Source organism: Rhinopithecus bieti, unplaced genomic scaffold, assembly GCF_001698545.2.
Source record: "Rhinopithecus bieti isolate Rb0 unplaced genomic scaffold, ASM169854v2 scaffold_24263, whole genome shotgun sequence".
Lineage (NCBI taxonomy): Eukaryota > Metazoa > Chordata > Mammalia > Primates > Cercopithecidae > Rhinopithecus > Rhinopithecus bieti.
In genome coordinates, this window is record NW_016811410.1 from 1,526,916 (window position 1) to 1,553,421 (window position 26,506).

At 57.4% G+C, this 26,506-nt stretch overlaps 1 protein-coding gene across 1 annotated transcript in view; it reads right to left on the reverse strand.

Moving 5' to 3' along the window:
* Window positions 1-26,506, reverse strand: part of JAKMIP3 (Janus kinase and microtubule interacting protein 3) — a 114,464-nt gene that overhangs the window by 34,519 nt on the left and 53,439 nt on the right. Inside the window, 14 exon segments of the mRNA XM_017893862.1 lie at window positions 22-87; window positions 2,901-2,960; window positions 3,069-3,167; window positions 4,380-4,478; window positions 7,089-7,151; window positions 7,476-7,559; window positions 10,554-10,682; window positions 11,989-12,117; window positions 14,196-14,255; window positions 15,080-15,115; window positions 15,219-15,350; window positions 16,292-16,438; window positions 17,119-17,238; window positions 18,761-18,976. Coding sequence (XP_017749351.1) covers window positions 22-87; window positions 2,901-2,960; window positions 3,069-3,167; window positions 4,380-4,478; window positions 7,089-7,151; window positions 7,476-7,559; window positions 10,554-10,682; window positions 11,989-12,117; window positions 14,196-14,255; window positions 15,080-15,115; window positions 15,219-15,350; window positions 16,292-16,438; window positions 17,119-17,238; window positions 18,761-18,976 — 1,440 coding nt within the window.

The following is a 26,506-nucleotide window of genomic DNA, read 5'->3' on the forward strand; positions in this document are numbered from 1 at the left end:
TGTCCACACAGCTGCTCTTACCTTTTCGGCCAAGGTCAGGACTGTCCTGGCTTGTATGACAACCACCTGCTCCTCATTGGTCAGGTTCTGCACCCAAAAGCAGAACACAGGTGCGGTCAGAAGCAGTGCCTTTGGGGGTGAGGGTGAGTGACGGATGCATGGGGAGGCTGACTGGGGACGCCTGGGTGCCGAGTCACAGCTAAAAAGCGCTTTGACTGACATCTCCCACCCAGCATCTCTGACACCCTTGATTCTCAAGCTTGTTCCCTCCAGGTGCTGTCGATTTTGTTTTCTCTCATCCTCCCTCTGCTGGTAACCACCAGGTCTAGGTAACCAGCTGAGGCAGATGCATATCCACTGCTCAATGCAGGCAGGTTGCCACGATATCCCCAGCAGCAGCTGCTGCTCCGCCCAGCTTCTGTCCCCTTCTGTGTCTAAAGCCAGCCTCTGCATATGCACCTGTGGTTATGAAAACACCACTTGGAACAGTGGAGGAGAGACCACACGTTCATGGCTGTGAAATGGCTGAATCCCTGGAAGGTTTTGTCTTTTTACGCATGTTTTATTCATGCTTCCTCCCCACCTGAGGGGACCCTGGGTGGCCCTTCTGGGTAGGGTGATTACGGCTTTGGATGTGGGCACCTCACACTCTCAGACTCCACTGCAGCCTGCATCCAGACCAGGGCTTCCTCGCTCCAGCTCATGGGTCAGCTGGGGCTGGGTGCCCGGTCCCTGCAGGGAAGGGAGGCCCTTGCTCCTCTCCCCAGAGCCTCTCTGATTCATGCCAGCTTACTCCAAAAGCCCTGTCCATGCCATTCTCTCCCTAGAGTGCAAGCTCCCTAATGGCAGGCAACTCTTGCTGTCCCCCATCCCCAAAGTCCTCACGGATCTCCCCCACCCCCAAAGTCCTCACAGGTCTCCCACAGAGGGGAGTCAGGCTCAGTCTGTAGTCCATGGTGGGGGCCAGCTGCACTCCTGACTCAGGCAAGAACCTCATCCTGCACGGCTGGGGCTGGGTGCCCTCATCTCTCCTGCCCTGCTCCCTTCTCCCATGGCAGGGCTAGGCAGGCCACAGACTTCTCCCAACACTTTAAGTTGAGGAGGCTGAGCAGTTGGCTTCAGGGTGATGGAGGGAATCTACCTGATGTGGTTAAGCCACAAGGTGCATGTGAAGCTTGCTCAACACTGACTGCACAGACAGGCTTGAAGGGATGCAGTCAGCCTGCTGTCAGGAGCTCCCCAGCATCTCCACAGGTCCCCTGAGCTTAAGACTGACCATGAGCCCTCCAGTCCCCAACCACCTCCATCCCTGGGCTCTGTGATGATGGCCTCAGATGCTGCATGATGACTGCAGGGCCGTCACACTCAGTGGCACTCTTGGTGGACAGCTATGGGGCTGGGCAGGAACCCTGAAATAGGCCTGGGCGGGGCTGGATGTCCCCAACTCTGCCACTACATCAGCTCTGTGACCCTGGGCAGTACCTCTGGGGACTCAGCTTCTCCAACTATGAATCAGAGAGTTGCCCAATACAGTTCCCAAGACCTCATGAGGGGGCTGATACCCCTCATGGACCCCAGAGCATGTCAGGTCCACGGCCACCCTGCTGTGACTCTTTGGCCACCTGTGACCACAATGGAGCCCCCAGGTCTGAAAGAAGCCGACCCATACCCAGAGCCTCCCTGCTGAAAGCACCCCTGCCTCGTGCCTCACTGCTCCCCAGGGGCTGGGCAGGCAAAGGGAGAAGGGAGTCCTCTGATGCAGTACCCTGGATGGAGGGAGTAGATAATGAAGGTAGGATGATGGATGGATGGATGGATGGATGGAGGGAGGGAGGGGCTGTGGATGGATGGAAGGATAAAGGATGAAGGATGGAAAGATGGATAAATAGCTTATGGAGGATGGATGGATGAATGGTGGATGGAGGATGCATGGATAAATTATGGAGGGTGGATGGATTGATAGATGGATTCTGGAGAATGGATGAATGAATGGAGGATAAAGGATGAAGGAAGGATGGATGGAGAATGAATAGACAGATTATGAAGGATGGATTATGGAGGATGAATGGGAGATGGATGGATGGGTGAAAGGTTAATGAGTAGATGGTAGACGGAGAAGGAACGGATGGAGGATGGTGGATAGAGGACAGATGGAGGATGGAGAATGGATGGATTAGTGATGATGGATGGATAGAGGATGGATGGACAGATTGTGGATGATAGATAAATTCATGGATTAAGGATGATGGGTGAAGGATAGATGAAGGATGGAGGATGGATAGATGGATTATGGGGGATGGATGGATGGATTGCACAGGATAGATGGATGGATAGATATAAGACAGAGCTTGAATGAAGGGCTAGGTAGATGATGCATTGATGGGGAATAAATGGATGGAGAGCACAGGATTAGTGATGGACGAATGAAAAGTGGGATGAAGGGGTGCATTTACTTTGCCCACTCAGTAATTAACATTCTTTCAAGGAGTTGCTATAGAAATTGGAACTCTGCCCCAAGGAAATTTAGGGGTTATCTATAGAGTCCCCCAAGCCAAGGAAGTGGAATCCCTAAGGGTCTTGGCTTGTCTAAGAGCAACAGCCCCCCCATCCTCACGGCAAGTATGGAAGGGCTGAGAGAGACCCCAGAAGCTGGACAATGTGATGGGAAGTGCTGTCAGCTGGAAGAACCAGGTGTGCACAGCAGAGGTCCCAGTGGGCCCTGGAGCAGTGTGAGGAAGCCTCCGATTCTGAGCTGGCTCTGGGCTGCGGGAAGGGTCTCAGGCAGTGTGGCCCATGGCAGGGCTGTGGGAGGCTGGCAGGACTCCTGGACCCCAGAGGGGCAGGGCTGGGCTGGGGGTTGTGGGTGTGAGGGGCATGCACAAGCCAGGAGAGCGACATACACTTACGGCGTTATCGCCCAGGATGTCCAGCTTCTTCATCAGCTCCGCGACCACAATGTCCTAAGGCACAGAGGACAGGCAGGGGTGAGCGGCCACAGGTGGGCAGAGAGGGCGAGGCAGGGCGGCCCAGGGCATGGGGCGGGGCAGAAGGGGCGGGGCGGGGCTCACAGTCACGCCTTCGGCCTCGCAGTACACCTGGAGGGGGCTCTTCCCATCCACGAAGGGCGTGTGGTGGAAGTTGATGGCGGGTGACTTCCTCTCCCTCTCCTAGGACAGAGGGGCAGAAGGGTGAGCCGCTTCCTTCCCATCCCTTCCCTCCAAGAGGGCTGTGCTGGGGCCTGAGGAACATGGGCCAAGACCATGGAACCAAGGATCAACACAGCATTTATGAAAACCAAACCGCAGCAGCAGCCATGGTGGCAGAACTTGCACTGGACCTGGACCAGCCCACGAGGACCGCGCCCCTGTGTATTCGCCGACCCCCAGATGGGCGGGGCAGAGTTCATCACACCCCGGTCACATGGCCTGGGCAGTCCCCACCCTGAGCCCACGGCACATCCCTCGGTGAATCCCAGGGGCTATGGGGAGGATCGGGGAGGGGCTGCAGGTCGCATTCTGTGCAGGTCTGACCAGAAAAGCCTCTGGAGGACACAGGCCAGCTGTGCTGCCACTGTCCCCACAGGCAAGCCCATGTGGCCGAGGTCATCCACACATGGAGTGACTGCACAGCTGCCCTGTCCTCCGGCGGTGGACGGGAGGGCTCTAAGAGGTGGCTCCAGCTGGACTCCGAGGCTTCAGGTGCTGGCCTGAGATGGAGTCCTCTGGGGGGTGTGTGGTGCTCGGCAGGGGCGGCCCCTGTGTGGGCCACTTCCTCCCAGCCCCACAGGTGGACTGCTCTTACCATGAAACAATCACAGGGACGTGGCTGCCCACACCCGGCCTGAGCTGCCTGGTGGGATCCCCCTCCTCCCTCCTCCTGTGCAGGTCATGGCAGAGGACACAGGGCCAGGGATGGCAGAGCACAGGCAAAGGGCTCCCAGTCACCGTATGGCCCCCACTGCCCTCACTCAGGGGCAAGAAACAAACGTCTGCTGGCCACCGAGGCCTTGGCACGACCACACACCCGCTGCAGCAGGGCCACGGGGGTGGATGGAGGACAGACATGCTGGCTCCTTGGGGGCAGATGGAGGACGGACGTGCCGGCTCTGCGGCCCACAGATCTGGAGCAGATGCTGCACTGTCACCCGTGGTGTTTTGTCTTGTTTCCCTGCATGACACTGAGCTCCACAGCCCATGTTCCCCATTGACACGTGCTTTGGGTGGCTGGTGTGAAGAGGTGGCGATTTACAGCCATTTGCCTCTTTCCTCCCTGAGCCAGCCTTTTGGGTTCATGTTCAGGGGTTTATGTGGGTTAGGAAGGCTGAGGACTGGATCCCTGACACGGCCACAGGCCACAGTGCCGGCCATCGGCCCAGCTACCTCAAGCTCCAGGATCCTGAACTCCAGCAGCTCGTTTTGGTCTCTGGCATCCTGCACCTCGTGTCTAAGCCGAGCCTCTTCCGTCTCCATTTGTTTGATCTGTAACATAAAAGATGCATGAGGTGAGGGGTCTGGTTCTCTCTCACCAGAGGTCTTAGAAGGACAACTCCAGGATGACTAGCCAGCGGCTGACTGGACAGCGGTTGACTGGACAGCGGCTGACTGGACAGCTGCTGGCTGTCGGGGAGGCCAGTTGGCTGGCCGGGTGCCCAGCCCTGGAAGCTCCTCACAGTCCTGGGTATGTTTGGGTCTGTCCTAGTGAGATGGCCCAGCCATCCGGTGGTGGGTGGGGCTGGGCAGGCAGCACCGCATACCACAAGCCAGGAGCCTGGAGGTCGTAGTGGGGCCCTGAGCCTGGGTAAGGATAAACGTCTCCAACAGGGGCTGTGCACCGCAAGCCAGGAGCCTGGGGGCCTTAGTGGGGCTCTGAGCTAGGATGAAGAAGGGAGGTCGTGGAGGATAAATGTCGCAAGTGGCTCCCCTCCCTGGTGCCCCTTGGAGCCCAGGCTGTGCCCAATGGAAGGAGTGGTCACCTGGCCACCAGAATTCACTTGGCTAATTAAGGGGTTGTTTAAACAGAACCAGTTGGGAGTAAACCGGATGCAGGAGTCCCCCATCCCTTCCAAAGGGTAAATGACATGGCCCATGGCACGTGTCCTCAGCAGCCTCATGGGGGCAGGGTCCACCAGGGGCAGACAGCTGTGTCCATCCATCCCCTGGAGCTGAGTGTGGGGGACTGAGGGAGCAGCTCCGATGCTCAGGGGACCAAGATAAACTCAGGAGCATTGCATCCTCAGAGTGAGCCAGCTCAGTGGGAGCTGGACCCTCCCGCAGGGCCAGCTGTGTGCCGCTGCACAGTGGGCCTGCCATGGAACACCTGCAGGGCCAGGAACGTGAGCCACTCCCATGTAGCCAGAGAAGAGCATGGCTCCAAGTGTGCACACGGGCATGTGTGTATGTGCACAAGCATTTCCGTGTGTGTGCCAGCATTTCTGTGTGCATGTGTTCAAGTGCGCATGCAAACATTTCTGTGTGTGCCCATGTTCAAGTGTGCATGCAGGCATTTATGTGTGTGGGTGTTTAAGTGTGTGCCCTTAAGTGCATGTGAATCTCTGCCTATGCCAGCATTTACTTGGCACACACAGCATTGTGCTGAGCCCTGTGGAAACAGCTCTTCTAATTTAAGAGATGTCCCATGTGTCCACAGGAAACATGGGGGTGTCGTTCGCCATTCAAGATGTGAACCAAGCCTAAAGCAGGACCCCCAGAGGGCATGACCGGCCATGGGCTGACAGCAGTGCAAGGGCTGCGTTGGATGTCCGTTTGTCTGAAGCTCTGTCCTGCTGGCACACGTCAGACTCGTCAGCCAGGCAACCCTGGCTTCTCCCCAGAGGGCCGCACCTGCCAGTGTGAGATATTGCTGCCTCCTCAGGACACCTGTCCCTGCCCATGGACAAGTGGGGCAGGGGTCACACAGAGCACCCCTCACCCGTGTGTGGTAATGACAGCCCTGCTGGCCCTCCTGCCCCTGGACCCATAGCCAGTCCCGCCTCAGACTCGGGCCACATCACCTGCTCCCACAGTTGCGGGGTGCACCCCTCTTAGGATGGCCCTGGATTGCCCAGACCTAAGTCTAGGGCCCTCGGTGCTGTGACCCCCTCTTTAACCCAGTGCATGGAGCAGCTGAGCCAGGTGGGCCTGATGTGGCGGGGAGGTGACCTGAGAGAAACCTACACTCCCTTCCCTGCACCCCAGGTAGAAGCTAAGGCCACTGAGAGCAGCCTGGCCGCACATTGCATGTTCTGATCGGTTTTTCATGTGAGAAAGTCTTCCAGGCCAGGCGCGGTGGCTCAAGCCTGTAATACCAGCACTTTGGGAGGCCGAGACGGGCGGATCATGAGGTCAGGAGATCGAGACCATCCTGGCTAACACGGTGAAACCCCGTCTCTACTAAAAAATACAAAAAACTAGCCAGGCGAGGTGGCTGGCGCCTGTAGTCCCAGCTACTCGGGAAGCTGAGGCAGGAGAATGGCGTGAACCCGGGAGGCGGAGCTTGCCGTGAGCTGAGATCCGGCCACTGCACTCCAGCCTGGGCAACAGAGCGAGACTCCGTCTCAAAAAAAAAAAAAGAAAGAAAGTCTTCCAGCCCACAAAGCCCGGGCCAGGGTGGGGGTGGGGGCAGGGCATCACTTTGGGAGCCTCTTGTCATCCGGGGCCAAGACAGCCTGGACCTGGGTCTGCCAGGTGACGCCCTGGCAAAGTCTCAAACACGCACTCGCTCAAACAGGCTGGTCCGTGGGCTCTTCCCTGAGGACCCTCCAGCTTCCCCACAGGCGTTGCTGGAAGGGGCCTTCCCTGACCCAGCCATCTGTCACAATGCTCCAACCACAGAACCATCAGCACAACAGGACACGAATGGAGATGCTGCTGCAGACAGGGGCCTGCCTGGACCCTGGAGAACAGGCCCCAGCTCCTCTCTCCGGGCCGTCCTGACGGGGTCCCGCAGGAGGGAGCAGAGCAGAAGGGGCCTGTGGCAGAGCCATTCAGAAGCCTCAGCCCTTGCTCCACCCTTCAGCCCTGCAGGGACCACTGCAGCCCCCAGGAGCATAGAGCAAGTCCTGCCAGGGTCTCCAGGGATTCGGGGCTCACCTTTTCCACAAGCTCTTGATTTCTCCGGTACAGCGCCTGCTTTTCTTCAATCCACTTCATATCCTTGAAAATTGAATGGAAAGAAATAAAGACACTGAGAGAGGAACTCATAACTAACGTTTAAGTCGTGATGTGGCAGACCAGAGACCAGTCTGGTCAACGTGGCACAGCCCCGTCTCTACAAAAAATACAAAAATTAGCCGTGCGTGGTGGCACATGCCTGTGGTCCCAGCTACTCAGGAGGCTGAGGTGGGAGGATGGCTTGAGCCCACGAGGTCGAGGCTGTAGAAAGTTATGATCGCACCACTGAAGCTTGTCTTCAGGTGCAGCCAAATACTTCCCACCCACGTGTGCCCCCCACGCCCGCACAGGTGGCTGCAGGCTCACCTGCCCCTGCTCTGCCAGGGCCTTCTCCAGGTCCTCGATCCGTGCCTGTGCCCTCTGCACTTCGGCTTGTAGCTGCTCACGGGTCTGTAGGACGGGAGGAAAGATACATCAAATTTTCTCTAAAAGCCAGACAGACAGCACACATACTCGCGAGACGTCAGAAGGGTCTGTCTTTTGGTTCAGTTCATTGAGAAGTGACTGTTCTCCCTTCCTTTGGAAGAGACGCTTTCTAAGAGAGGGAGAGCTGTTTTTTGTTGTTGTTGTTGTTTTGTTTTTCTGAGACAAGGTCTGGCTCTGTCATCCAGGCTGGAGCTCAGTGGCACAATCTTGCCTCCCTGTAACCTCTGCCTCGCGAGCGCAAGTGATCCTCCCACCTCGCCCTCCCGAGCAGCTGGGACCATAGGCGTGCACCACCACACCCCGCTAATTTTTGTATTTTTTGTAGAGACGGGGTTTCACTGTGTTGCCCAGGCTGGTCTCAAACTCCCAAGTTCAAGCAATCTGCCTGCCTCAGCCTCCCAAAGTGCCGGGATTACAGGAGTGAGCCACTATGCCCAGCCCTGGAGGGAGAACTTTAAGCCTTATCTGAAGCAAGAGATCTCACTTAGATTCCAAGGGGAAATTCTGCAGGTTAATTTTGAGGACTTGTTAAGAGAAATCTTTGTTTACAGGATGACACAGCCGATGAGGATGACTGACGCCTAGTGTGTGCTCAGCCCTGCCAGGTGCCGGCCAGAGGGCTTTGTTCGAAGGACTCTCCACATGGACCTGCTGGAAGCCCCAGGTGGTGCGGCTGCCTGTGCAGGAGCTGCCTCGGCCCAGGGCTCGCTGCCTTCCTGAATTTTGTGTTCCTTAACTGACTCCCAGAGCCCGCCCCACGTCTGCAGGAAAAGCCCTGGTGCTTTCCCTGTCAGCATCCTGGTTTGAAGTCCCTCCCGAGCGCCACCAAGGCTTCTAGCCAAGGTCTGAGCCACCTCCCTTAATTCAGTTTGCTCTGGTGGCTCCGAACCATGGGGCGTTTCACCCCACGGTGGCTCCTGCTCTCTCCGGGGATAGCTTCCAAGGGAGGGGTGCATTTCGGGACAAGGCACAGGGTCAGAGGAACCATCAGCTGGGGTGGGGGATGGGTGAAGGCGTGGCCTGTGGTGCCCCCGGAGTGCTGGGTCCCAGCTCCCTGCCCCCAGGCCCTCCTGGGCTCCTGCCATCACCCTGGCCTCTTCCGTCTCTTAAGGGGTTACAATCATGGGTGTGAGCCCTTGGGTTGGAGAACCCTCAGCAGAGGGAATTCTAGCGAGTCCTAACCCTGCTTCCAGACAGGGAAACGGAGCCCACAGAGGGCTGTGGGCCCCCCGCAGCCTCAGGACCGTGGCAGGGATGGGCCTACATCCATGTCTTCAGACGCTTGTCCTCTCCCACCCGCTTCCTTATCCTGAGGCTTCCTCGACTTCCACAGTGAGGAGTGATATTTCCAATTATAATACAGAATCAGACTGTGGGATGCCGGCTAGTCTACTTTCTTCATTAATCTTTTCTGTATCTTCCAATTTTTAAAATAACCATGCAGCCCCTCTTGGCATCAGATTTTCCTCTGATTCTAAATGACATTAAAACATTTTCACATGCAATTTGGACATTTTCACTCTCTAAGCAAAGCTTCTGAGTTCTGCGTTTTCATGTGGCCCCCGAGCAAATGTTTCTCTGGCACCTGACAGGAAAAAGGGAAGGCAGGATGCTTCCTCCAGCTCCCCCAGCTCCTGGCGAGCTTGGCCAGGAGGATGCGGCTGCTGCCCCACCCCTGCTGTGAGGGAGAAAGGCTGGGCCTGTGAGGCTCTGGGCTGTCTCAGGGCTGCTGTGCTTTATGATGCTCTGAACCAAGGCTTTGACTTTTTCCTTTCTCCAAGGGTCATGCAAAAATTAAGTCAAAGTGAAAGCAGAGATATTTAAAGTCCCCAGTTACACAGACAAATCTCTCCGAGCCTGAGGAGGGGGAGTCAGGCCTCCCCACTCAGGACAGGAGGGGGGGCACGGAGGGGCAGAGTGCTCTCTCAATTTTCACAACAGACATCCCCAGTGAGGTGCCAGGAAGGCAGGAGGGAAACCAGCCATGTCACCAGGGTGGTCTAGGTGGACAGAGGGTGAGGCCGGCGGCTCCCTGGGGGCACTAGTGTGGACCACACTGGGGGTGCTCTGTGCACACTCTCCCCTCGCCCCAAGAGGTCCATTCCCCACCCAGCTCAGCCACCCTAAGTTGCAGAATTGCTGGACACTGGCGTCTTTGGCCCTGCAGGGTGGTTGTGGGGTGGGGGAGGCCGACGGGAACCCCACACCCCACAGCTGCCCGCTCTGGAGAACCCCTCAGCTCCCCCAGAAAGCAGCCCATCTCGCTGTGAGGGGTACCAGGTGCAGGTCCTTCAGCGGTTTCCCCTCCAAGCCTCAGGAAGTGGGGGGGGTGGCGAGAGGACCCCGACCTATGACCCACGCTCTCCCCACAACGCTTGGTGCCTGCACTACCCCCCGCGGCCCGCAGAGGGCACCCGCCAGCCACACTGGGGCCTTTCCTGGGGGACGACGACGCTAAGGTGAGCCAGGGAAGCAGGTGGAGAGACAGGGCCGCTGGGATCCTGCCCAATGGGGAGGCCGGGGGAGAGGGTCCAGGGCCAGGGCAGGTACAGCCTGCGTGAGCATGAATGACCTCCGCAAGTTTCAACACTGAGCTCGATGCTGCCATGGGTCATCACCATGCTGCCAAGAGCGGGAGAGGAAGTCTGGAAGGAGACCCACCCTGGGCGTTGTGGGCCCCTGCCACCACCACCATCCCATCTCCCCCAAGACACTCACACCTGTGCCTGGCACTGCTCTGGGCCAGTCCCTCCCACTTGGGCCAATTCCCAGCACCGGACTCCTCAATCCCTGGTTTTGATTGGCCTCCATGGGCACCATCAGGACCGGAGGCAAAGACAGGAGAGGAGGGGCTCAGGCCCAGGAGGGATGGCGAGAGAGGTGTCCCAGCCCGGGCCATGGGGTCAAGCGGGAAGGCACAAGGGGGCCCGGAACGCGCGCGGTGGAAGTCATGTAGACCTTAACTTCTCGCTCTGCATCCAGCGTCCCTCCGACCTGCTCCTGCAACAAGGCGTAGGCGCGCTGCAGGGCCTGGTACTCCATGGTCAGCTGCCGGAACCTCAGCTCCGTCTCCTCTTTGGCCATGCCCTGGAGAGACACGGATGCCACACCCGCAGAGACGCAGCGTCAGCAGCCAGCACCTCCTCCGACGGCGGGGCCCCGGGGCTTCCCTTCTTCCCAGACATCAAATGATGTGTGTGTATGGGGGGTCTCTCTAGCAGTGTGAGGGAGGGGACCCACTCCAGTGTGCAGGGAGGGGCGGCTGCCTAGGGACGCAGTGCTGTTTGGAGAAAGGTTTTCCCTGGAGAGGGAGCACCGAGCCCTGCAGTGGGATCTGAGCCGGCTACACGGCCGAGGCCAGGGTGAGACTGCTGGGCTGGTGGCCATGGCCAGGGGTCAGCTGCGGCTCCCGCTTGCCAGCCAGGCTGCCCTGACCCAGCAGACCCTCCGTTACCAACCAGGCCTGCACATGCTCTGCTCTGCTGAAATGCATCCTGGGAAGAAAGCTGGGCTTTGTGAAGGGGGTAAAGTACCCCAGGCAGCACGTCTCCTCCCAGGCGCACTCCTGCAGGCTCGCCCTGCTAGCTGCAGTGCCCCCCGCCACCCCAGGGAGAAGACAGGTGAGCCTGGCCTTCAAAGGGTCCCAGTGGGCCCCCGGGGCTGGAAGGGTTGCCCATATCCAGGAGTGACTGAGCCCAGAAACCTCGGCCTGGCCCAGTTCCCCTGCCCCACCCTGCACCTGAGGCTGTGCGAGAACGTCTTAGGTCCCTCAACAGGTCTGTGGCCACTGGGCCACCCTCCAGGGTCTGCCAAGGGAGGCCCAATCCTTGGCTGTGCCATTGGCTGTGGACCCCGCTCCTTGTCCCACGGCCACAGGGCCTGCGTCCCACAACGCCAAGTCCTAGCTTCCGACCTGGTGCTGAAATGGCTGCCTGGACCTGAGGGTAGCCATCCTTCTGGAAGAAGGGGCTGGTGGGCAGAAACGCCTGTGCCGTTATCAGAAAGAAAACTCCTGCTCAACACCTCCTCACCCTAATGTGCTTTTGGCACTAGGACCAAACTCCCTGAAGAGTGGTTCAGACCCTCCTGGGGAGGCCCCTCAGGAAGGGAGAGCTTGCCGTACCCCCGCACAGAAGGGGCGGAGGCTCAGTGGCAGGAGGAGGCAAGGTTTGGCCTTCATGGGAGCAAGAAGCGGGCCTCAGCCCACACCCTGAGCCACGTCATCGGAGCTTCTCACCATGTCCAAGCCAGTATCAGCGGGTCAGTGCCAGTGAGGGCTGCCAAGGGCTTCCCTGTGAAAAGCTGGCAGCCCACACCCAGCCAAGCCCAGGACCCAGCAGGAGACCCTCATTACCTCCTCCAAGCCCAGGACCCAGCAGGAGACCCTCGTTACCTCCTCCAAGTCATCATCCGGGGTGCACGGGGTCTGGTCCGTCCTGTCTGTTTGGTAAGAGATGGAGGAACCATCGGATTCCAGGGAGGCCTCTTCATCGTATCCAAAGAAGGTCTCCACAACAACCGGCTTGTGACCGAAAGGCAACATGTCAGTTCAAACCAGACCCAGGCACAGCTGCCTTCACCTGCCTCCTCCTCCTGCTGCCCAACGGTGGGGGCCACAGCCCCACCCTGCAACACACTCCCGTCTCTGTCCCTGGCCGCCCTGGTGCAGGCCAAGGAGGTGGCCTGGGTGTGAGGAGGGCTCTATGGCAAGGCTGGCGGGGCAGGTGGGAGAGGGGCCTGGAGCCCCGTGGGTGAGCGGGTCCTGGACCTGCTCTCAGTGGTGGGGAATGAGGCCCTTCATGGGGCGCCATCCCTGCACTTCCCTGAGGGTGGTGCCCGGGGTAACGGAATTGATGGTGGGTGCCTTCTCTGTGTGATCTCATTCCCAGTGATCCATTTCTGTTCTAATTTTTAAAGTTTCAGTCCTTGTCTGATTGGAATAAAAACAAAAACGGGGTCCTCCGCCAGCTGGTGTGAGAGGCCCTGCCTTCGGGGACCCCCCAGGTTCACCCTGATGTCTGCACCTTCACCCCTGCTTTCGAGAATCGCAGGGTTCCTCATCTGGGTTTAGAAGTGTTACAAAACGGAAAGCCTGCCATCTTCTCAGTCCCTTCTGCTGTGGCCACGGTGGCCTCCAGGTCTCCTCCCAGTTCTTCTGCCAGAACTTTCCAGCAAAAATCCCTCTAGGACCCCAAGGCCACCGGCTTCTCCTATCCCTGCCAACCGCTGGCCCCTGTCCTGTGTGCCTCCCCACGCCCTGCGTCCTCCCTTCGCAGGGCCAAGGCATCTGCTGGACACGTCCACATCCCAGAGGGGCCCTAAGCGGGGAAAGCCTGGACAGCTCCTCCTTCCCACCTTTCAGAGGGTGTCTGTGACCAAGGAGCATCTAACAACCTAACAACCTAACAGCAAAAAACACTGCTGACCACTGAAAAGCAACACACACACACTCACATACTCTCACACACACTCACTCACATATACACACTCACATACACACACATACACAGACACATACACTCACATAAACACACATACATATACACAAATGCACACACTCACACACACATACACACACACTCTTAACATAAAGCAGGAGATGAGTTAGGTGCTTTGGCAGCTGCTCCAAAGGGTCCCTTAATAAAAATCATAGGTTTATCACAAAGGATTCTACTGTAGAGAAATGACAGGTGTTCACATTTCCTGGGGACGTGGGTCTGCCCTGTGGGGCCTGTGGATGAGGCTGCTGCAGCCTGCAGGAGTGCGGGCCGAGGATGGTGAACGGCAGGACAGGTGAGCATGGGGTGTGTGCCACAGCCAGGACGAGTGAGTGTGAGCAGCCACAGCCGCCCGTCCTCAGAGCCATGCATCCCACGGGTCATGGGGACTCGAACCTACACGGGCGGTGAGGACGCGAGAGCCGCCACCTCTTCATTGCTAGTGTTGCTGGTACGGTTTTTACCAATTCCTATCTCCCCTTGGAAATTTGAAAGAAACAAGTTTACTAAAACTGATGAACAGAGTATTTACTTTGGGTCTTATTTTGGTCATTTCACAGTAACGATTTTTAGAAATAATAAAAATTTTCTTTTCATCTCCAAAGACTGACTCCTATTAAGCACTCACCAGCACGCTCTCCACACACATCAGCACTCTCCACACACGCGGGCGTGGTCCTCTGCACACGCACCCAGCGTACTAGCGTACTCTCTACACACGCGGGCACGGTCCTCTGCACACCCTCTGGGTGTACTCTCCACACACACAGGCGCGGTCCTCTGCACACACACCCGCGCTCTCCACACACGCGGGCTCGGTCCCCTGCACACACACCTGGCGTACTCTCCACACACGCGGGCTCGGTCCCCTGCACACACACCTGGCGTACTCTCCACACACGCGGGCTCGGTCCTCTGCACACACACCTGGCGTACTCTCCACACACACAGGCGCGGTCCTCTGCACACACACCCGCGCTCTCCACACACGCGGGCTCGGTCCCCTGCACACACACCTGGCGTACTCTCCACACACGCGGGCTCGGTCCTCTGCACACACACCTGGCGTACTCTCCACGCGCACTGGTGAGCTGCTCCTTACCTTGGGAAGTTTTGCCATTTTCTTTCTTTGCTTCCGGAATCTTAACAGCTTGTCCCGCTCCTGCAGAAGTCAGTTGAAGAGGTTGTGTAAGTGGTGGAAGAGCTCCATCAGTTTCAGTCCATGGTTTACTGCCCCCGTCCCATCATTGGGATGACAGGGAAGACGGTGTCCGGGCTGGCTGTCCCCACACCACAGCAGGAGGCCCTGGCTCCAGCTCTGCTGCTCGGGGAGCTCCTGTCTCCAGGGTACACGGGCAGCTCCCCGGTGAAGCGGGCTCTGAACTTGTCTTTCTCAATCGTCCACCAGCCCCTCCTTCTGAATGTATCTGGGGGCCACATGGGGCAGGTGACTTGAGGGGCACAGAGTTGTGGGAAGCTGGAAGGGACTCATGACCGGGGCCCCTCTGGACCCTGCAGGGGTGGCGTCCACATCTGTGTGGGGACTGATGCCCTCAAAATACTAAGGAGACCGGGGTCCTGCTGCTCTCCGGGGAACCCATGCTGCGGTTTCATGGCCGTGATGGTGAACCTCTTGGGCTGTGGCTGCCTGTCTGTGCTGGCCAGGGAGAAATGTATGGTGGGGTGAGCAGCCAGAGAAGGGCAGCCATCTGACCCTGGCCATTAACTCAGAAACACGGTCCCAAGCTGGTGCCGTCTCAACTGGGGCATCAGTGGGCATCCCTAGCTCCTGTCTGACCCACTCTGAAGGGCATCAGCCACCCGTGCATGGCCTTGGTCAGGTAGCACTGCAACAACAAAATCCACCCGAAAGGCTGCCACGGCTGCTTCTGTCTGGTCTGTGAGGAGCCCTGGGCACAGAACGGGTCCCACGGGTGACTGTGTGGAGAGCGGGGGCGTGGGGAGGTGGGCGCTGACCGTACTTACTAACACACTCTTCACATAGCCGGCGGTCTCAAGGGTCTAGGAAAGGAAGACAGCACGTCACAGAACTGCTAAGGGTCCCTGTTAGCCAAGCCCCTTGGGAGCCAGAGGATGGTGCCGTGGCAAGCAGCCCGCCAGGTACCTTAGATAGTTCATCTATGAGGTTTTGCTGCTCCACAATCTGAAGCTTCAAGAAATCGACTTCTCTCTCGTCCTGACTTTGATCAAGGTCGTTCAAGGAACTGGGTCTCCGTATGATTCCGGCTCTCTGTCTCTGAAACGCCAAGCAGCCCACATCACAAGTTGGGGAGTGAGGGGGTCTGGCTGATCACAGTGGGCAGGGGCTTCTCCCTCAACCCGCGCTGCCCACGCTCAGCTGCCTGGCTGGCGGTCTCTGCTCAGGCCTCAGAACAGCCCAGCTGTGAGGCCCTGGAGAAAGGAGACCCATGCGCAGGCCCGGTCCCGCAGCAAGAGCAGGTGTGTGCAGCCCGAACGGACACACGTGGGCCCTGCTGGTCTCCCAGAACGCATGGCTGGAGGGGATCGCTCAGAGCCCTGAAGCGGACACTGGGTTGTCTGTGCCCATTTCCCACCCGGCCACCGCTCCCAAATCCCTCCTGACTTTAACTCAGTGTGAAAAGAAGGGGCTTCCGTAGAGAGGGGTATGGAGGGCGCCTCTCCCCCACGTCCTGCTGAATGACTCGTTGGGTAAACTCTGGCTTCATGGCCTTCAGGGTCTTCAGGGCAGGGAAACGCAGTGACACTGGCTGACGGCCCCCCACTCCTGGCTCGTGGCCTTGGCTCGTGACACTGGCTCGAGACTTCCCACCCCTGACTCCTGCTCGGCGCTGTGTGCCAGGCCTCTCCTCCCCAATAGCTGGGACCCTGCAGCCTCTTACCACCCTCGCCCGGGATTTTCCGAGTTGGAGGCCGCCTGTTCCAGGCCCTCAAGTGAGATGTGGGCAAACAGGCCTGGGGAGGGGACGCCCCACAGCCGCGTCCTTCGCACGGTCAGGGCCTCCTTCAAGACTCCCTTCCCCAGGGCTGGGCTTGGCGGTTGCTCCCCCTCAAACATGCGTGAGGCCAGACTCCAGCAGAAGGCCTGATCGTCTGCCTGGGACTAGCTGTCATGCTCAATCTTGCATGGAGAAGGGAGAGGCTGCTGCCTGGAGCGCGGGTGCGGCCGTGGCCCCACGGAGCCCCCCACCCTCTCACCATTTCTATGTTCTCCTGGGTGACAAATTTTAACTTGTTTTCCATTCGGCGTAAAGCGTGAGACAAATCCTCATTCTTCCGACTGAGGCGCTTGTTTTTATCCAGCAGTGGCTTGTACTGACTCTCGGCTTCTCTTACACGCTTTAACTGAAAGACAAAATTAATTACGATTGTTCTTTAAGTGGCAGGTCTCCACACAGAGTCGGAAGACTGACCAGAGCTTGGGCTGCAACAACGCAGTTCCCAGCCCACTATTTGGAAAGTCCATGCCTCCAAGTGGCGCCCACTCGCCCAACACCCAGGTGAACCCAAGCTCAGGGCTGGGCTCGGCGTCCGGGGCGGGTGAGTCCCATTCCATTGACAGATGGGGATGAAGATGAAGACCAGCAGTACGGGGCCAGTGCTTTGTTTTGCCAAGAAGGGCTGTGGTAAAACTGCCTAGCCCACTGGACTCTTGCAGACACGTGACAGCTCATGTACCCTCCAGGATCTCGAGTTACCTGGAAATCTCAGTGGCTATAAGGACCAATGGTGACAACCCCACGAAGGGGCCGTGTCTGCACATCCTAGATCATCTGCAGAACAGAGAAGGCTTCCGTCTCCAGTAATGCAGAGCAGGGGTTAGTCAACCAGCCCTTAAAGGGTAAATGTGACTCCTACCTGTTTTTGCTAATAAAGTTCAACTGGAACACAGGAGACTTAGATGCAAGGCTGATCCTTGCAACCACCACTCCTTTTCACACGGAATTTTGAAAGTGAACTCCCCCCAGGTCCCTACCTCCGCAGTCACAAACCCCTGGGAGCCAGAAGCCCCCGCCCGCGCTCACCAGCTCATTCCTCTCTTCTGACAGCAAGGCGTTGCGGTCCTCCAGTTTGCGGATAATCGCACTTAACTCTGCAATTTTAAGCTGGAAGCGCCGGGCATCTTTTTCATCCAACTGCTGTTCCTAAAACAAAAATCAACTGCAAATAACTGTTCCTACACACAGGCCTGGGAAGCCTTTGCAGATCCCAGCACGCTACAGGAACCAAACCCCTGCCGCGGGACCAGCGCCTTCGCCTCCACCAGGCTGCCGGGAAGGTTCGGATCCCCCAGGGAAAAGGCACCCGGCCTAGCACCGTGGTCACCGCAACTGTGTGAGGTGACAGAACCGACGGGCAGAGCAAGAGACCCTGCCTCAAACACAACAACTGTTTTAAGATAGCATAAAGTAAAATAATGAAAAGGAGCAGACATATCTAGAAGTATGCAGATGGAGAGGGTGGGGACGTGCAAATGCAGAAAGTGGGTGTGGGTGATGCGAGTGTGGGTGATGCCAGAAAGACGCCTCTCCCAGCTCCCAGCCCTCTGCCTGGCCCCTGCTGCTGCCCCTTCAGGAGGGTGTGTCCCCTGCCCGGCGGGGTGGGATTTCTCTGGTACGATGACATGAGCACAGGAAAGACACTTGTTGGAGACTTTCAAAAGAGGTGACCTCCCTCAATGGGACTTCTAAAGGGTCGCTTTTGGGACCCCTGGAACTTCACTCAAAAATCGGTGGAAACGTTTGAATCCAGTTTCAAATCTCTCTGGAGTGAACGCCGTAGTCTACCGCACACCAGCAGGAGGGGCTGGATCTCATTCAATGAAGCTGTCTGAATGAGATCTTAAAATAATATTTTCTATTCTTGAGATGTCGCTGTCCTAGGACCGGCTCAGCTCACACACAGTTTTGTCCTCAAAGCAAATAAGCAGCATCCAGGATGGTCCTGGGCCCGACTCGAGTTCCTCATTCAACAGGTGCAGGAGAGGCTCGGGGTCAAAGACCCAGAAGGACCAGCTGGAGGGTCCCTGGACTTCAGATACCCCAGGGTGTCCCAGAACCACGACAAGGATGTGAGTGCAGAGCAGCAGCGAGGAAGCGGGTGGAGCTCAGCCCGGGGCGGTCGGCAGACCCCACACGGCAGAGTGGCCCAGGGAGGAGCAGAGAGTGGCATGATCACATGAGAAGCGGGTGGGAGGGTGACTGGTGATGCGAATGCCAGAAATCACCCTCGAGGGGCCAGCTGGGCACACAGTGGGCAGGGAGCCGGTGCGCCAGCCTTCCTGGGCCAGAGGCAGAGGCCGTGTGCTTGGAGATGGTGGCAGCGCATACCCAGCACAGCCTCCTCCCACCAACCCAGGGCCAGACCCCGGGCCAGCAAGTGCCATGGACTGCAGCAGAAGCCTGAGGCTGGGGCCCACGGGAGGGTGACAAGGCTGGGGCCGATGCTACGCTGACAGGAAGGAAGGAGATGAGTCCACCAGCCCTCCAGGCCAGAGCCAGAGGAGCTGAGCACCTAGGGCCAGGCTGGGTGGGGAGGTGCCCAGGCAGGAGGGTGCTGGCTCGACTCGGGCTCTGGTCTCCTGGGGGAGTGGCCCATGCAGGGCCGTGCAGCCACATGGCCGGGTCTGTGACACAGTGTGGGCCAGCGGGCCTGGGTGGTGCTTACAGGGCTTCCCGAGTGGTCTGAAGCGTCTCCTGCACCGGCTGCATGAGGAAGTTCCCGTCTGGGGCTGCCCGGGTGCCGGTCGGCCTCTCGGACCTGGGACAGCTGCTCATCTAGAGCCTCTTTTTGGAGCTGCAGTCTCTGAGCTTGCCCGGCTTGAACCCCTAACTCTCTCTCCAGCACGAAGACTGCTCTGTCTTTAAATTTTATCTCCTCCATCTACAAGGAGAACAGAACACAATCACACAGGCGGCAGGACACGGATCTGCAGTTACCATAGAAATAAGCACAGCCCTGCCAGGCTCCGGGCTCTGAGACCAGAAGCAAGAGTGGAGCGTCCTGGACGGAGAGCAGGAGCCCTGGCCCTGGGCTGAGGCACGACACCCCGGCTCCCATCAGGCCCTGGCTCAGCCGGCTACACAGAGCTGCTGCCAGCAGAGGACTCCTTCCTGACGGTCCCCAGGCTCTGTGTGCTCCGGCACGGTATCCCATTCGGTGCTGTCCTGCTGGGGCCCTGGGTGCACATGGGGGTGGTGTTGTCTAGCAGAGTCGGCAGAAGCCACTTCCAGCTCCTGCCTCTGCTGTAGGTTGGACAGAGAGGAGGACACCCAAGTTACCCACACTCTGCCAATAGGAAGGTGCCATGGGCAAGATTCTTCTCTAAACAGGCAGGGGAAACCATGGGGAACAGAAACCCTGGCCTGAAAGCCAGTGCTACTCCTTCCCCAGCCCGGGCCCAACCCCCAGGGGAAGGTTGTGCAACGTGGGGGCATCACTGTGGTCTTTGGACACCGCCTCTCCATGCTTCTGGGCATGGCTAAAAAGCTGGGACCCCACACAGCTGTCTTCAGGCAGCACCACATTGCTCATTAATCTGGCTGCAAGCTGGGGCTTTCAGGGTGAGACGGCAGCCCAGGGGCGTGCAGGACGTCTGCCCCGCCAGTGGCTGTGAGGGGTCGGTGGCCCTCCCCACCCTCCCTACAACGCAACGCTCTGTGCTCAACCCACAAAGGGAAGAAGCCCTTCCTTCTGGGGATACAGCAGCCGCAGCCTGCAAGCCCCCGCCCCGCTTCCGGGCAGGGATGCGCCAGCCAGAAAGCAGCACAGCCGACCAACGGCCCCCCACTCTTCAGACAGACACGCTCGGCACTTTGGACGTCATTATCCACGGCACTAGATTTACGAGAAGACAAGGTCTTCGGGGATGAACAGCTCAGTTTGAAATATATTTTCGAACAATAGAGCAGAATGGGATATCTTGCTGCTTTACTCATTGTTTGAGGTTTAAACAAGCTAATAAATCTGCTATCGCTGAAGTTAGCTCGGAAACAAAGAAAGGAGATGTCTAATTAGCCCGGATGGAGCAAGTGATGAGCTGAACAGAAGAAAAGAAATCCTTAACTGCTAAATCCCCATCTTCTCTGCACACAGCAACACTGAAAGAGGCAACACAGTCAGTTAGCGGGAAGGGGGCCGGTGAAATAAGGGCGTGTCCATCAGCAGCTGTGCCTGCGGCCTGGCGCTCACACACTCAGACTCAAACAAGATTTTCTTTTATCAGGACCCCCTCACTCCCAGCTGCAGAGGCTGCCTGGAAACTGGAGAGAAGCCCTTGGGACGGTGGTCTCCAGGGCAGGGGGTGTGCAGGCCGACACTGAGGCTGGAGGAGAGAAGATGCCCCTCCATGCTGCCCGCCTCTGACTCACCTGCCCCCAGGTATGCCCCGCAGTGTCTCTCAGCACGGGGCCCCGACACGCAGCATCACAGCCACCTGTGACAGCTGTCCATGGGCAGATCCCTGAGCCCCCCTAGATGCGCAGTTAGAACCTCTAGGGTGGAGCCTGGGAAGCTGCATTTTACAAGCCTCCCTGCTGACTGTGAAGCCCACAGACATGATCTCACCACTGCCCCACAGTGCTGAGGCCCCTGCACGCGTGTGTCCCGCCACGCCCATGAAGCACGCTCACTACACAGGGCACGTCGTCATCCCCAGCACAGTCACTGGCAGCTGTGGCTGCTCCCAACTGGGCTGACAATGCCTCAGTGCTGCAGACAAGTGACTGCCTAAGGTGTTGGCAGAGTACCTGCGACCCCCCAGCAGGTCTCCTGACCCAGGGCCCATGGAGCCAGGACTCCTTCCAAAGACTGGGCCTGCGTAGGGAGCCCTCATGTCTGGCGGGTGCCACTCACACCACCTCTTCCTCCAGAGGGGTCTGCACCTCAGAGGAACCCTCCCTCCACATCGACTCTTGGTTCTGTGGGTAGTGACTTGAGCACACGAATGTGCCTTGTGACAGAAAAGGCTGCTGCTCCCAGCGGATGTGTTAGAGATAAGGAAGGAGATCTGCTTTGTCTTAGCTGGGGCTTGTTTTCCTAGCACAGAGGGTCTTGATGAGAGAAGGAAGGACCCCCATCACCCAGCTCCCAAGAGCTTAGAATGGGTGGGGGAGATGGGAAAAAATACACAGATGAGATACACAGCCTGGTCCTATTATTCCCTGTGAGAAAGCAGAGACCTGGGTGGTGGGGGGTAGGCAGGGGGCGGTTAGAGGTGGTAGAAGAGGCAGCCAAGCCTCCCTCAGCCTCTGGTGGGGTAGGAGAGCTTTTAAGATGAGGGAAATGTGACATTTTAGGAGCCCAAGCCCCTTGGTGTCCCAGGGACACCAGAACTTACTGCATGTCTGGGAATTAACCCTTGGGAATTTTTCTCTAGACAGAATGTCCAGGTCCCCCTCAATCATGGGATAATCTGCCAGCACCATGAGAAGGTGGTTCCTAAGCCTGGTGGTCTCGTGCTGGAATCACCTAAGAAGCTTTCTCTTAAAAAAAAAAAAAAAAAGGCCGATGCCCAGAAATTTCTGGTTCCAGACATGATGGGGTAGTTGGTAGACTTACCCTTCTGTGGTGAACAACTCTAGAAGCTGAACAGGATACACAACACAGGGGCAGGAGAAGGAGACAAGGAAATCAGTGCCTGTCAGCACAGGGCCCCGGACACACAGCGTCACAGCGTCACAGCCCCTATGACCTCTGTCCACAGGCAGAAACCTGAGCCTGTAGATCAGTGCCTGTCATCACAGGGCCCCACCTCCCCTAACGTTTTCCCTGAGGGTGTTCTCGCAACCTCTCTCCTGGGAAACAGAGCCCCGAGCCGCAGAGGCCTCTTTTGTTGCAGGAAACTAAGATTAGAATTTGGTTGGGGCTGCTACAGCAGCTGGGATTTGGAGAGTGGAGGAGGGAATGGCAGAAAAGGAATGACAGAAAAGGAATGACAAAGATCTGACTAAGGATTCCCTCAGGTCCTTGGTCCACTGCTAAGCTGTACATGTGCAAGTCAGGACTCCCAGAAGCCTTGCAGGAAACAGTTCCTGAGAATCTGAATGGTAAGTAGAAATGTAAGTGGTTGCACATGGCTGTTGAGACATTGCAATTCAAGCTCAGACAGAATAGAAGATCATAGTGATTTCTCTAGACCCTGCAAAAGTTACACTCTAGGGGCAGGACAATGCATTCTGATATGTACAGGGCAGAGGCAGCTCTGACCCCAGTGCCACCCACCACAACCTTCTGGCCAGGGAGAGGGCGTCCCTGACCCACTGGATAACTTGGTTTCTCTAGCAGTTTCTCTAGCAGCCCAGCCCTGAGTGCAGCCTTGCAGCCTTGCAGCCCTGCTGTGCCCAGCCCTGCCCTGACAGCAGCGACCATGCTTGTCTGGGGCGTCTGTTGGCCCCTTCGTCCCCACCCTGCAGGCCTCTCCTCTCTCCCCTCCACCTGGCTTCCTCACTGAGACCCTGAGCCCCCACCAGGTGCCACATTTCCAGACCTGCACTTAGGGTCCCAGGACAAGACAGGGGGCTTGCCTGTTAAGCCTCCATGCTCCGAGAGCAGGTGTGGCCCTGCCTGGCTGGGCTTCTGCCCTTGCCCAGTCCCTGCCCTGCTGTGTGGCCCCTCCAGTCTCTCCCCATCCAGGGCTAGCCGAGGTGCCCAGTGGGCCCCTGAGATGGGCCCTTGGCACCCAGGAGCCTCGGCCCAGAAGACCCATGGTCAGGCTGGTGTCTGGGCCAAGGCTGGGGTGCTGGGGCAGGTGGCAGGCAGAGTCCCAAAAGCCAGGGAGCCGACCAGGGGGGCTGGGAGGCCTCTGACTCTGGGCCTTTGGGAGGATGGGGTGCTGTGTTCTTTGCAAATGGGCCGCCACTTGATGAAATACATTCAACAAATATTTATTGAACACCTATTCTATGTGCTGGGGACTGAGTAGTGAACAAAACGGACCCAAAGTAAAGACAGCAGGCTTTGCTGGCCAGAGTTAGGGAGACAGAACCTCAAATCATGGGGTCCATTTTGGGAAGAACAGATGATGGTCCTGAGTATGTGCTGAACACCCAGGACTCTCTCAGACCCTCCCTCCTTCACCGGCCCTGCCAGACGTGACTGTCCTCAGGGTGGACCTTCGTGGGACAGGTTCACCCCGTGGGAGCAGCACCCTCAGACAGCACATTCTTGCCGGTGTTGTGGCCATGTGTGTGGCGCTAAGTAGACGAGGGAGGCACAGAAACCCCCAGCTCCCACAGGGTCCCAGTCAGGCCAGCCTTGTCCACAGTGCCCCATCCCCAGGCCTGTCTGTCCCCAGACTCAGATACCACCCTCCCAGGGCCACGGCTATGTGCCCACACCCGGGGGGTGGGGGCCAGCATGGGACGGCTCTCAAGGGAGCATGTCTGACTGTGAGCAAAGATCGATTCCTCCCAGAGGCTGGTGCTCCCTGCAGCAGAGATCCATCCCTGACCCACTGTGTCCTCACTCAGGGCCTGGCGAGGCTGAGCATCCCATACCAGAATGTTCCGGGACTCAGGTGCCAGCCTGTGCTATGGCCACAAAAGCAGCAAAATGCTTGGCTGATGTAAGAAACCAAGGTTGTGCGATATTTTCAGCTGTAATAGTAGCTGAGGTCTCTCGGGAGAACCTGAGGCCTCTGTCGCCCACCTGGCCTTGCTGGGGCCTTGTGAGCTGGGTCGGCGGCTGTCCTGGAACCTGGAAATGATGTTCCTCCTGCCTGCAGCTCCTGCCAGGCCTGGGAGGCTACTGTCCTGCCCCAGGCTCAAAGGCCCAGCAGCGCTTTGCACCCCCAGCTCTACTGGCACTGCTGACTCTCAGGGCAGGGCCCTGCCTCTGAACCCCACCCTCACCCCAGCCTGCCTCTACTCTGACCGCCCCCAGTCCCCTGGGGCTGGGCACCTCTGGGCCACTTTCCTCCCACTTTTCTACCCCAGCCCTGCTCTGAGTCCCTCTCTGAGCAGCTTCCATCCCAGACTTCCCCATCCTCACGAAGCTGCCCCTTGTCCCCAGCCTGGACACCGCACTGTGCCACAGCCCCCACAGCTGGAGAGGCCACACACCTGCCCACTCTCCCAGCCCCCCCACCTCACACCTGCCCGGCTCTCCCAGCCCCCCCACCTCACACCTGCCAGGCTCTCCCAGCCCCTCCACCTCACACCTAGATTTAACTCCGCACACTCCCTCACAGCTGGGCCTGGGGAGCAGCCCTGCACGTCATCACTGGGTTTTAGAGGCCGAGATGTTCTCTCATAAATGATGGCCTTAAAGGAGAAGATCTGAGGTCCTGGAGCCCTTGTCAGTTAGGCAAGTGGGCCCCACTGGGACAGGGTCCCCAGAAAGAAAGTGTCCCTGTGGCTGGATTCCTGGTGCCACCAGAAGCTCCATCACCACAGCTGATGCCCTCAGGGCACCTCCTGTGCTCTGGGCATGGAGCCAAGTACTCCCTGGGTTTTTCATTATTTTATTTAAATTACACAAAACCAGGATATAGACAGAGAGATAGCTGGGCTCTGGGAACAGGGCTGAGGATGAACTGATGCGAGGTGTGTCCCTGATGAGGCCTGAGCAGCTGTGGTCAGGGCTAGAAGAAGGAAGTGCCTCCCAACAGCTGTGCGGACTGGACTGGGCTCCAACAGCCACCCCTGAGGGAAGGGCGAGTCACGCTGTGGATGGGATGTGAGCCCCCAGCCAGTCGCTCCTCCACAGGAGCCAAGCAGACCCAGAGTTCCTGGATGGTGGTGGTGGGGGCCTCTCCCGGGCAGCACTGTCTTCCCACTGACGGGGTGTATATGTGTTTAAGCATCAAAACAAAATAAAGGAGATGTCCCAAATCTATGGATTCTATAGGAAAAGATCATATAAAACTTTGAAATAGGCAAGAGAAGATTTCTGATTGTCCTTGTACTGGAATGCCAGAGCCCCTGGGGACGACCTGACCTCAGGAGCCTGTGCCTTTGTCTCTGATTAGGCTGTTCTACGACTCCATGGAAAGAACAGTTAAACTCTGAGAAGGGTGTGAGCGAAGTGCTCATTTCCTGGGCACAGATGGACACGATTCCTGCGCATGGGAATGCAAATGGTTTTTGTCAGGCAGGGAACGCGAATCTCTGTGGGTCAAGTCCTCATTTGCATTGGTTGAAAGTAACGAGTTAATAAAATCTTTGACATGTGTTCACTGTTTGTATGAGAGTCATGATTATACCCTCTGTTAAAATTTATCCTTGAACAGTTTGGTTAAAATCCCAAAATTCCAACAGTGTTTTTATTTAGAGCAAAGATGATTCTGAAATTTAGATGGAATTCTAGAGGGCCAAGAAGAGGCAGGTTACTCTTTAAGGCGAACAAAGTGGGAGAACGTGCTACTCCAGAAATGAAGCCTTTTTATAACGCTAGAATAATTACTACAAAGTAAGGTGGAGGAGGGACTGACGATGAGACACACCAGAAAGTCCACTCTTGTAAGAACAGGTGCGAGCTGGCAGAGGCGCTGTGGGATGCGGAGAGATGGTCTTTTAAGTAAGGGCTGCTACAGACATAAGTATGGAAGATGGAACTATAACATGTTTAAAAGATGAGGCTTCCAAACGTTGGGATCAAAAGATTTCCTAAACAACACAAAGTGAGTGCCAATCCTAAAGGGGAAGATAAACAAATTAGACTGTTTTACTTTAAAATGTAAGACCTTAGATCATAACACGCTGCTGCTGAGAACGGGGAAAGGTAACCCACAGAACAGGTGACACACCTGCACTTTGGGGTAGGTTTTAGGATCAGCCTGCCCCTGCCTGCAGAAAAGCCTGTGTGGAGGGGGAGATCTGGTGAGGATGGAGAGTGAAGACACAGGTTGGAGCATGCTTTCGAAAATTTGAAATAAAATCCAGAAGAATCAGCCAGAGGATTTACGAGTAGCTGCCTCTGGGGCTCAGACTGGGGGTGAGAGGGGATGGCAGGGAACTGCTAGTTTCTGTTACGAGCCTTTACTTAAGAAAAAAGCCGTCTTCCTCTACCAAGAGCATCGAATCCAACCAAGACAAATGAAAGGGTCGTGTGGCACTGGGCAGAGGCAGCCGCCTGTCCCTCCCACCTTCCCAGGACAGTGGCAACGCTTCTTTCCTTCCCTAAACAGAAAAGCAAGCTTCGCGTCATGCGAGGAAAGCACCCAGTTCTTACGAGTGCTGGCTTGGGCCGGGTCCTTGGGTTGCTAAGGTGACATCGATATATGGCTCGGGACAGGGCGAAGAGGTGTAGGGGAGGTTGGAACAGGGGCCACTTTGGAAAGGAAGGGGATCACCCAGGTTAGGCATGTTTGGGGGCACCCATGTGTACGCCGTGGCAAGGTCATATTTACTCCACAATGGCTGGTTCTCCCTTCCTGGCTGTAGGTGTGGAGAGTGGTTGCCCCTCTCTGGGAGT